Source organism: Plectropomus leopardus, chromosome 7, assembly GCF_026936395.1.
Source record: "Plectropomus leopardus strain MGB_pleo_1.0 chromosome 7, ASM2693639v1, whole genome shotgun sequence".
NCBI classification, from domain to species: domain Eukaryota; kingdom Metazoa; phylum Chordata; class Actinopteri; order Perciformes; family Serranidae; genus Plectropomus; species Plectropomus leopardus.
This window is the reverse complement of record NC_142182.1, coordinates 8,649,662-8,661,504: the sequence shown is the minus strand read 5'-3', so window position 1 is coordinate 8,661,504 and position 11,843 is coordinate 8,649,662. Positions and strand designations below refer to the sequence as shown.

Below are 11,843 nucleotides of genomic sequence, written 5' to 3'. Positions count from 1 at the left end.
AAGTAAACGCGGGTGCGGGCTTAATGATTCACTCTATCTAAATTACAGCAAATGTAATTATGTAACTTGTGAGATTAACTAACATTTATATACACTTATTCTGTGACCTCGAGCATTTCGCTTAACACTTTCAGTCGATAAAACGATATAAACTCCGCTCTTCCGGGACGCATAGTAACCATTCTTCAAACAAACGACGCAATGAAGTGGCACACTCTGTAGCCAATCATAGCTCGAAGCCAACGTTGAGTGATGGGTCGACAGCCAATAGCGTTGCGGTGACAGAGTGAGTGACAAACGGTGTAGCTGTAGTGGGGGAAGGGGTCGCTGAAGTTGACGGAACCGCCATCTTGAAAAGTGCCCTCCGATGATCTACCTTTTCGCGCCTGTCAGAATCAGTTTTAAACGCTTTATTTTCCTCACCGGAATTTCGTGTTTTCTCAGTGATCGTGTCGTTAAAGCCCGGGGCTAATGGCAACATAAGCTACATGCTGGAGACTCGCCGTTTGCCGTTGTCTTTTGGTAGGTACACTTGCTAGCCCCATGCACTTGGTTGGTGCTGAAGAGACGATTAGCCAGCAGTCTTTAGATAGCCGGCTAACGTTAGCTGGCTAGCAAGGAGCATACTTGGCCATCTTAACACTGTGCTGTCAGACACTTTGGTGTACCTCTACCGTTAACTAAAACTGTGTTAATGTTTCACATCAGTGTTATTAGGCACCGTGGAGTCATAGCGTTATGTAGCTGCCTTACTTGTCAGCCAAATAACGTTAGCTCGCTGATGCCGGTCAAATCCGTGTAGTCCCAAACGCTGGTTTGATGCTGATTTTAGGTTAGCTAACAATGGCTAACGATAGCTAGTGACGTTAGCCAGCTTGCCTGAGCCGGTGCGTTTCTGTTAGCGGCAGTCTGTTTTGGGCCCTGGTATGTAAATGTACTGACGTTACTGCTAACGTAGTATTAACAGCAAACAATGTTAGTCAGAGGTACGTTATGTAATCTGTGTAATAGCTTGAAATATCACATTTTGTTTGAGTTAAACCTTTTACTGACGTGCGGTTAAACTAACTGTAACAGGGCCATCATGTTTTTTTCAGGACTTTGCGTGCATAGCTGATAAACACTGTAACGAACTTACTTAACGTCACCATTTGTTGTAATTAACGTTACTGCATCCAGAGACAAAACTTTAATTGGTCCAGTCTGTTGCTTTGGAAATGTAAATAACTGAACCGTATTGCTCGGTGTGTATACATCAAGCCTATACATAGGCTTTAGCTCTGTAGATTTAAAACGCTGTTGTGTTTTTTATTAGGGCATGCTCATACTCCGCAGGTTGGCAACCTTACAGTCAAAGGTATCTAATCTGACAGTAGCTGGTTATGTCGCGATTGATTTTGTTGGAGTCTCGTGACAGTGAACGGTGGACTGTGGCGTTCAATTAGACACTGTGTTAAAGCTGTAAACATTGGTTTTCCAGACGCCCCTCAAGGTTGCTCAGGGTATTTTATGGCTTTTGGCCTTTGGTATGTGTCTCTCTGTTATTTTGTTTCAATCATTGATTTACGCCTCTTAAGACTTTGTATGATTATGGATGTATTTTATAGCTGCAATACTTTTGCCAGTGGTGAACAGCTGTTGCAAAGGTAAAGCAAAAATCACAACCTTAATACAAAAACCTTCACGAATGCACTTGATTAAGATTTACCGTAAGCAGTTGTGAGCTTTGAGTTGCTGGCATCTGTTGTGTGCATGGAGAATATTTGTTGTTTTTCCTTAGTACCATGTCATTTAGGGCTGCAAACAAAGATTATTTTAGTTTTAGATTTATCAATCACTTATTATTTTTTCATTAAATGGTCAATCAGGTTTTAATATAAATAAATAAAGTACTTCAAATTGACAATATAAAAGAAAAAAGTACACAGACAGGTAGGCCCATCATGACAATGAAATTTAGGAAAATGTCACAATAAACATTATTGTCAACATCATTTTAAGATAATGTTATGTCACTAATATAAATATAATATAGGGTAATAATACAGGCACATCCTTTTAAAGAGAACTTGAAATTCTACAAGGGGTTTTAGGTACAGGTTCAATTTATGTTCTTACTTGAGCTTTAAAAATTATATTAAATTATTAATAATAATTAAAAACACCTGAAAAAGACATACTAACAGCTGAGAGACTAACGTTACATTTCCTTACTTCAAAGCAGAAAGGATTATATTATCATAAAAAGGATTTTATAGTGTCTTGCCCTGCTGTTAAGCTCTCTTCCTCTCTGTTGTGAGGTGCTGTATCATTACCATGGTGCCATGCCAGGTTGCATTTTTATAGTTTGCACACTTCCTAGTTTTACTCAATGCATAGTGCTCCCATACTTTTGATATTTTCTCCGCCTCTGCCATGTTTGAAATATTGTTATTGTTTGTTTGTTTTTTTCAAGTCACCGGCTCTACTTCACTCAATTCTTTCAGCATGTGACATAAACAGCCCTGAGACACAGCTAGTGACGCAATAGTTGCGTGACACAACAAATTGATAATGAAATACATAGGCAGCTACATTTATAATAGATTTTTATTGATTTATCGTTGCATTACTCCTCCTCCACCCTCCTGAAAAGGTCGGTGCTGCGATGTTTGCTCATATCCAAAAACTTGTTGATAATTATGTCCTCATTAAGTTTAAAAGCAGGTGTGTTTCACCTTCAGACCAGCAATGTGGGATTTTGTTTTGCATGCATCTCTACCCCACAGCTTTGCAAACTGTTGGTGAGTTGGTTTGTGTACAACAAATCCATGACAACGCGCAGCGAACATGAACAGACGAGGAGCCGTTTGTCGAAAACAGTGGAGGAAACCCCAGTTGTGACAAATGTTTTGAATTGGTCATACACATGTCCAAATAATGCTCCTAAAACCCCAATAATATTGGCATATCCCACATGTCTTTATCAGAAAATGCTACATTTGGAATATTTAAACAGAATATGCTGTTTACATGATTGTATCAAATTTAGAGTAAGAGAGAGATCAGGTTTCTCCATTAGAAATCTAACTGTGTTAACTGTAATTCAGGTAATCCCATAGTCTAATTAAGGAATCCTTACTTGGTTTGAAGTATCTAGTTGTATGGTGTACACTGTAGTACGAAAGAAATGCAATGTATTTCCCTCTATACTTCTGTATGGAGAAAATAACAGCACATTCTTAAACTTTAAATAGCTCAGTATTATGAAAATAAGCCATTTTCACAATTTCCCTAATACTGATCTACTGTATATATTGTGTGGTTTAGATTTTTTATTAAATCCGTTAGGGTTCTGTAAAATCTCATACTATACCCAATTTGTGGAGAGTCCATTTGGATCTGTTGTGGTAAAATTGTACAGCTTCTACTCCTCCCCAGTGGTAACGTCGTAGCCTCATTAGCTCATATTATAGTGCCGCAGAGGTGGGAATCTTTTGGAAATTCATGATTCGATTCAATTGTGATTATTTGGCATCCAATTTGATTAAAACTTAGTTTTCAGTTGAATTAATACATAAAGGTCCACAATATTTGGTCACTTGCTCCAGTTGGCTATACTCTGTTTCAAACCATACACTCGTGTCTTTATTCCAATGAAAGACAACATGAAACATAAACTGGCAAATAAGTACATCGACAGGTCTGCGTTAAAACGTAATGAAATGTCTGTATCATCGCTGTGCTGTATTCTAGGATCATCCTGTCGCAATTGTTGCTGTGTCCAGGCACAGTTGCATTCACTCTTCCTTGCAGTTCTCGTACTCATGCAAGTGAGGTTACACCTAGAAATGACTATTAGGCTCATATAGAGTACCCCAGGGATAACGTTTTTCTGTAGGCCAACCTGAAAACTAATGTTGCCCTAGTTCCCTTGTCAGAAAGCCTATGGGATTTCTCCCTTTGATTTTGCATCATTGCAGAAAATAAGCTCTGTGGATAACAGACGTTTATGATTCTTACACGTTTTGTTCAGCAAGATTTAACCACTTTCAGGATTTTTGAAGCCTAAATGTAATCACCAGAAGTAAAAAGCTATTGCTAGGCGAAACCCAACTACAATATGGTTGCATCAACACTTCTATGACGCTGTGACACTGTGTTTGGCATAATAATGTTATGTAGTCTCCTTTAGCCTATAATAAGCAACTGTCTTTTTTAAGACAGATAAAAGCTTCAAAGTTTGTGAGTGGGGTATTTACTGACGTATTTTATGTCGTAGAACAAAACGTGAAAGTCTCTTTAAGTTTGTGAAAACCACAGACCTTATTTGAGGCTTCTTACAAAAAACCCATTCAAAAATCAATTGATTTGGAGATGAGGGTACAATGGGTACTGAAATGCATGGGGGGTGGTGGATCGGAGGGAGACTGTTGCTGCCTTTCCAAAGCAGCGCTGAAGGAATGTCTCACTGAGCTTTTCTCCTCCTGCTCTCTCTGCGCAGCACGAGCTAACACAACAGCAGAAGCGAACATCGGACTCTGTAAAATGGTCCTGATTATCTCACACCGACAGCGAAACAGCTCGACTCGGTCATAAAAATCGTTGATAATTGTCTGTGTGAGACACTGTGACATGCACAGCAGTTGTCTCATGATAAACAGAGAGATGAGGCAAGTACGGGCTGACAAATGAAATTTTAACGCTACCCGTTTTTAATCGTCAAATTTATGGTAAAGTTGTGGTGATTGGACAAAATTGCAATGCTGTGCTGAATTCATGGGGATTGTTGTGATGGCAACATCACAACCCTAGTTGTGTGAAGTGTAGTGTACCTGCATCTGAATATTAAGTTTATGAGGAGCACTGGGCATAGTAGAAACCCCAAAACTGTCTTTTAAGTGATGTATAAGGGAATAATCTATGTTTTTTTTTTATTAAGTAGTAATGTCTATCTCTGTTCTTTTCCTCACAGGTGTGTGCTGTTGAACTGCTGTATGTGTGCTGTTGGTCAGTCTGTCCATCACCGCTGTCTGCCTGTCTGTCTGTCCATCCGGCTAGCCTGGAATGGGCCACAACTCCCAAAGACTAGAACACACCTCTTTTTAGCCTGAGCTCCACCGTCTGGACTCTAACATACTCACAGGTAGGCACAAGAAAGAGCTGGTTAAAGAGCCCTCAGTTAATCGTCTCGCTCATCAGTTATATTCTGATAACCTCTGATGGAATAACTCATTTTGTGCTGATCTTAATGACATGTTATTCATGATGTTTGCACAATTTTCCTAGAGCCAACATGTTTTGGAAATTTGACCTCCACACCACATCCCACATCGACACGCTGTTAGAGAAGGAGGATGTGACGCTGACAGAGGTGATGGATGAGGATGACGTCCTGCAGGAGTGCAAGGCCCAGAACCACAAACTGGTTGACTTCCTGCTGAGACCACAGTGCATGGAGGACCTGGTCACCTTCATCACACAGGAACCCAGTACTGATGTGGAGGAGAAGGTTAAATACAAGTAAGAGAAAATGGTGCAAACGATAAAGGGGAGAAAAATGGAGGACCTGCTTTGTTTTCTTTCAAGAGAGGTTTGCATTTTGTAGATGACCGATTTGTCGATCCTTCCACAGCTGATCAGATCACAATGGTGGATGAGAGAAGCAGCTGTCTGTATGTGAAAGCAAAGTTTTAGACCAAGAAGGGTGAACGATTAGGTTGCGCTTTCAATTTTCCTGATTGCTGCTCCGTCTCTGCCCAAAGTGTGCTGTAAATAACCCAGTGGAACATATATTCCCATAGCGCTCCTAATAACCAGTCCATCTCAAAAAATCTGTTTGTGGTGGTGGATGATTAAGTTGTGGCGGTCTGCCACAAATTAATGAATGCATGGGAAACCCTGTGGTACTTGTGTATCCATACGGTGGAAAAGGAGTATTGAAACAGTCGTTAGGAATCTACATAGTGGCGGCCCATTCAGCAAAAACATTGTGTCTCAGTGTTGTAACCACTGAATCACACAAATCTAAAGAGGAACTTTTGTTGTCTTCCAGGTATCCCAACATATCATGTGAACTGCTCACATCAGATGTGGGCCAGATCAACGACAGACTGGGAGAAGACGAGAAACTGCTGATGAAACTGTATGGCTTCCTCCAGAATGAGCCGCCTCTCAACCCGCTCCTGGCCAGCTTCTTCTCCAAAGTCCTTTCCATTCTTATAGGACGCAAGCCTGAACAGGTAAGCTGGCAGGGAGAGAGGATGTTGTGTCTGAGAACGCAATGGAAGTTGTCATCTGATAGTTTCCCAGAAATTATTCTAAAAATCAATAATCACCATAGTAAGGTCTATAGTAATACTAGTAAGTTTTAGAATTTTCCAGCGTTTAGTGGTTGTTGTAGGTCGAATGTGTCTCCTGTGTAATTAAAGCCACGTTTCCATCAAAAACTTTCGGTATAGTACCTTTTGGAGCCTAAAGTATCACTTACGAAGATTTACCTAGACCCTAGATTTGTGTAGCGTTTCCACCACAGACCACAGGCTTTTACATGTGGGCGGGGTTCTTGTCACTCACTGCTCCATCCAGCAGCACTCGCTGTATTTCCTTTTTCACCGGTGATACAGAGCAAAGTTTGCACCCTGTTTATTGTCCACAGAACGGGGCTGCATGGCGGTATTTTCATGACAGAAAAGATCAGGCTGGAGTCTAGAGTCTGTGGGATACTAGTAAATAGTGTGTGCATTGACTCCTTGTCAGGCAAGAGCAGGGGTTAATTTCTGCCCGAGCACACTGAACAGAGCTCCAACGGTCCGGCACATTTTGTTCTCTGAGTGAGGATAAGAATATGCCGTTAACACAATCCGGTCTTAATTAATATACATTTTTTGAACCCCTGAAGATCCACTCATTACTAAAAGTGTTAAAGAGAGACAATAAAAACGGGATGGAGTGCTCAAATTTGTCCTGTTTAAATTTAAGGTGTGTTGATGGATTATGATGTCATCTCATGCATTGAGTTACATTAAAGTTTCACCTTGACAGTTGCCGGCAGTCAGCCCAGTGTGTCGCCGCCATCGTGAAGATTTGCCACTGTCACCTTCACTGATCAATTTCCACTTACATCCACTGGGCTGACCGCCATTTCTGTTCTTTCTAAAGTCACTGGTATATAAATATCACAGGTTCTAGCGGACAGGTCCAAAAATGACACAGCAGTGTTCTGAGTAGCCAAAGTTATTAATAACTTAGAGAAATATTGGGTGCAATAATCCACCTTGTCTTCCTCCCTCTCTGTCACTCACTCCCTCCAACACACAGTGAAGCTCAGGCAGTGGAGCTATGCATGAAAAATACATGAGCAATGTACATGGCAAGTCTATAATACATAATATATTAACATTTGACCCATTAAATATAACCTAACCTAAGATTAAGTGCCCTGGTATGTATGAAAGATAGATTTCATTGTGAAGTTATTTTGTACACTCTGGCTCTCATGGTTTTGTCACAAAAGGTGATCAACCTGTGTGGACATTCGCTTTCTGATCTCATAGATATGGAATTTGGTATCGTTATGGCATTGACATTGAGTATCGCTATACAACTTGCAATTGCAAAATCAAAATTTTGGTACCGTGTAACACTAACATGCTTTGAATGGGTTTTTTTTAAGGCTTTTCCATTCTGCCAGAATATGTTAGACCTGCAGGAAACGAGGCATTTTATCCTCTGTACTGATTTTAAGGTGTGCATGGTTTGTTTGTGTTCACAGATAGTAGATTTTCTTCGAAAGCGAGAGGACTTTGTAGACTTGATGATCAAACACATTGGGACATCTGCCATCATGGACCTGCTGCTCAGGATGCTCACCTGCATTGAACCACAACAGCTACGACAGGACGTTCTTAACGTGGGTAGCAGGACAACACTTTGTCAGCTGTGCTAAAAATGATACTCCCCATCCGTTCACTTACCAAGAAGTTTAAATTAAACCATTACAGCCCACAACAACAAGCCAGAAAGTTCAATTGTGTTTATTCTTATCTGGCATTATTGAGTCAACATTTGGACAAGTGGAGAATGCAGTCTGAAAGATAAGGTGTGCTGCTTTTCTTCACTGATACATCAACATGAAGCGTCTCTACTTTGACAATCCAAACAGGTGTTGAGTTGTCATTGTCTTTGCTTTTCAAACTGGAAAACAATAGCAGCTACCCACTTTAAAGTGTTTCTAAATCAATATTGTGGGAGAAGGAGACCATGCAATTTATGTCTACCTTCTTCATTCCAGCTGGGTTAGTCACATCTCAGTAAATGTCCAGAATAAAATCTCCTAGAAAAGGCTGTGGTTGCGTTTTAGGCCTTACGAGGCTAGCTTCACAGTACATTGTAACATAGGTATCTACTCAGACAATCTGATTATTTGCTTGTACATTTACAAAAAAAACCATTTGTTGGTTAATTCATTATTCAGTTCTTGTTAAGATGAATAAGTAGGCTGACATGGTAACATGGATTTGGACAGCAGAGGAAAAAAAACACCGGCATTTTTTAGTTGTTGGTCTGTTTGAAAAGCTATGATTAACTGAAACCTGGACTTGTTGCTTCTTAAACAGAATTGTTTTACTTAAGATTAAAAGTCTTGTTCTCTTGGTTTTCCTTCTCATATTTTGTGCTGTCCTGACCGTCTCTGCTCTCTGTCTGCTTTCAGTGGCTGAATGAGGAGAAGGTGATTCAGAGACTGGTGGACATGGTACAACCTTCTCAAGATGAGGATGTGAGTTTCAAGTACTCTCTCCTGTTTCTTTCATTGGTCACTAGGACATTTTAGTCCTCTGTAGGCTCTTGATGAGCCAGGAAACATGTTGTTTGGCTTTCATTAAACCTCTGAAAACATTCATTTGCATCAAAAATAGCTGTTTGAGGATTTGCAGGGCCACTTTTACATTTAAGCCAAATAAAGAATTGCACAATGATTGAACCCTGCAGGTAGTCAATTTTATTTTATTAGACATTTTTAATCGGCAGAAAGATGAATATTAAGGTTTATTTTAAGTCAGTTTGATTGAATGGTTTAATAAACAAAGTTTCAAGTGAGTCAGTGAGTCAGACTCAAGACTGGTTTTATGGTTCATTGTCTTTGTGTTTTTTAATCCAACTTTGTTGACACAGAGACACTCCAATGCCTCCCAGTCACTGTGTGAGATCATCAGACTGAGCAGAGACCAGATGTTCCAGGTCCAGGGATCCTCAGAGCCCGACCCACTTCTGGCCACACTTGAAAAGTATGTTTTTATCTACAATAACTTTTCAAGTATTGACTGCAAGAGTTCTCTTTTTTTCTAGGGATGTACTGATGCATCAAATTTCGCCCTATTGTTATTTTAAAAAATGTCTCCATACTGTTGTGGGACTCCACAGGGTTATGTTGCCATTATAGCCACATTCTGTTATCTCTCCTTCTCAAAAATTGTCATGGCTTGACATCAGTCGTCGGCTCATGCAGTTGTCAGACTGGGCAATTTAAAAATAAATGTGATATATGTAATGTTATCTGAAAACAAACTGTATACTATATTGCTAAAGCAGAGCTTTTGCAGCCAATCTGTGTCACCACCAAGCATTGAACAGAACAGTATTCAGACATACTGGACACTATAGATGTTCATTCTTGTGTTGACATTGTCACAAAGGACACAATGTTGCTAACACTAATATCCCAAAAGAGAGATTGTCTTTATGTCAGGCCCTGATTGTATTGTTTTTGCTTGAACAGCAGAGGGCGCATTCATAGTAGTCAAAAGGCAGACTCATAGAGACAGGCTCTGACCCAACAAAAATGGTGAAAACACAGATCCCATGTATTGTTTCATTTTATTTGTCTTCATTTTTTAAGATCATGATAAATGTTGTGTTCTGGACTTTGTAATCATGGTAACATCGAACAGTGAGATTTTGGTATTGTTACATCCCTACTTTATTTACTTTATAAAATACTTCTTAGGTTCCAGTCGCAATACCATCAATCTCCTCATAGATCAGTCATTTAGGCTATTTTCATTTTTTTAAACAAACCTTGCCCTACAGATCTGAAAAGTGACTTAAAAGCCTGTTTTCTCTTCATCCTTGTGCTTGTCCTCCTCCTCCTCAGGCAGGAGACGGTGGAGCAGCTGCTGGCTAATATCTTCGACAAGGAGAAGAATGAATCTGCAATTGTCAGTGTTATCCAGATCCTCCTCACATTGTTCGAGACAAGGAGACCAGCGTATGTCCTGTGGCTTCCGCCACTCTTGATATTTTCACTTGACATTGAAAGGCTCTTGTATATACTATTATACAGTATATATAGCAGATGATGTGTTGGAGAATTTCTAATGAAAAAAAATTGAAAAATAAGTAATAGATTTTTATATGCTTCTGAGTTATCAAAGTCACAGATTTCACATTAAATTGTACAAGATTTGTTGTGGTTAATACAGTATTACTCTGTAAACATGACCACATGATCAAATGGTTGTAAACAAGCCTAACAGCTTATCCAGAATATCTAAATCGCTTTACTTGTGGGTGTTTTATTTATATTATTTTTGTGTCCTCAAGACTCTGTTTGGTGAGCTAGTGCATTCGGTCTTCCCTTTCTATGTTGTAGGTTTGAGGGTCACATGGAGTGCCCTCCTGGGATGTCCCACCCTTCATTCTCAGTCAACCACAGCATCCTGGAGGCTGTGAGACCCAGACTCAAAGATTTTCACCAGCTGCTATTGGAACCCCCAAAGGTACAAAACACACAAACACCTGTAAGCACTTTTGAAAATAACCAAATATGTGGTAGATTGAAGTTACAAGGTTCTGCATGGAGTATTTAATCCTCTTAGTCCAACAAATTATCAGCTGTTTTCACTTTAGTGTGAGTAACATGTTTAAAACTTTCCTTAGAAAGCAGCAGAAGATTATATATCGTCCATTCATAGAATCAGTATGTGACCTTTTTACACTGCCTGTTTAAGGTGGGAATGTAGCACAGTTATTCCACCTCGCTGTTCTTTGTAAAAATAAAAAATTTAAAAAAAAAAGTAGGATCATGAAATCAGAGTTCATACAAGGTGCTTGATGTGCTTGAAGTACTTAAATTTGAATCTGAGACACTGGTATAGATTTTTCCTGGTCAGTTGTGTATATACTGAGCAGTGTTTATTCTCCACCAACAGAAGAATGTGATGAAGACAACGTGGGGGGTGCTGGACCCTCCTGTGGGCAACACCAGGCTCAATGTGGTCAGACTGGTGGCCAGCCTGTTGCAGAGCAACACACACAGCATCAACACAGAACTCATTAACCTCAACACACTGGGAGTCATACTAGTGAGTACTGTCTTCTTTGGAATTTGTTTTAGCTGTTTTCATTATCTACCGCTGCCTTCAATAGCTATTGTGTAAGGTCAAGCAGAGCAAATATGGTGAACAGTTAAACTGATGTTGATCTTTTTACGTGGTTAAAAAGTTTTGCTGCAGCCCCGTCCACAGCAGTATATTGTTCAGCTTCTGTGCTGGTAGATTTGGTTTCTGGAGACTGAAAGACTTGCATATCAGCAGGTTTTTGGATTTGTGCAAATATCACAACACAGACCTTTTCGAAACGGGAAGGTAGGAAAGGAAGAGTCCAACATGTCCACCACCGGTGTGAAAAAAATCCCATTTTTGTTGAAGAAGACGCAACTGTCCAGCTGTTCTACTTTTCCATATTTTGACATGATAAACGACACATTAATCTGAGTATGCACGACTGCATGTAAACAGGAGAGTTAGTGGAATACTCTTTTTCATTAGACATGTAAACAGCCAAGAAGGAGTGTTGTCTTTTTT

At 39.8% G+C, this 11,843-nt stretch overlaps 1 protein-coding gene across 6 annotated transcripts in view; it reads left to right on the top strand.

The window, feature by feature from the left end:
- The first annotated feature begins 307 nt into the window (after nt 1-307).
- Nucleotides 308-11,843, top strand: part of ppp6r3 (protein phosphatase 6, regulatory subunit 3) — a 30,060-nt gene continuing 18,524 nt past the window's right edge. For 3 of the 6 annotated variants that reach the window (XM_088079795.1, XM_088079794.1, XM_088079793.1), the window contains exons 1-10: nt 309-522; nt 4,955-5,125; nt 5,269-5,502; nt 6,035-6,221; nt 7,754-7,891; nt 8,693-8,758; nt 9,154-9,266; nt 10,133-10,246; nt 10,631-10,757; nt 11,190-11,342. In XM_088079795.1, the coding sequence (XP_087935921.1) occupies nt 5,276-5,502; nt 6,035-6,221; nt 7,754-7,891; nt 8,693-8,758; nt 9,154-9,266; nt 10,133-10,246; nt 10,631-10,757; nt 11,190-11,342 (1,125 nt within the window). In that variant the 5' untranslated portion in view covers nt 309-522; nt 4,955-5,125; nt 5,269-5,275. Of the gene's footprint in view, nt 523-4,954; nt 5,126-5,268; nt 5,503-6,034; nt 6,222-7,753; nt 7,892-8,692; nt 8,759-9,153; nt 9,267-10,132; nt 10,247-10,630; nt 10,758-11,189; nt 11,343-11,843 lie in introns of all 6 variants that reach the window. The other 3 variants (XM_042496815.2, XM_042496813.2, XM_088079796.1) reach the window with 2 other exon arrangements.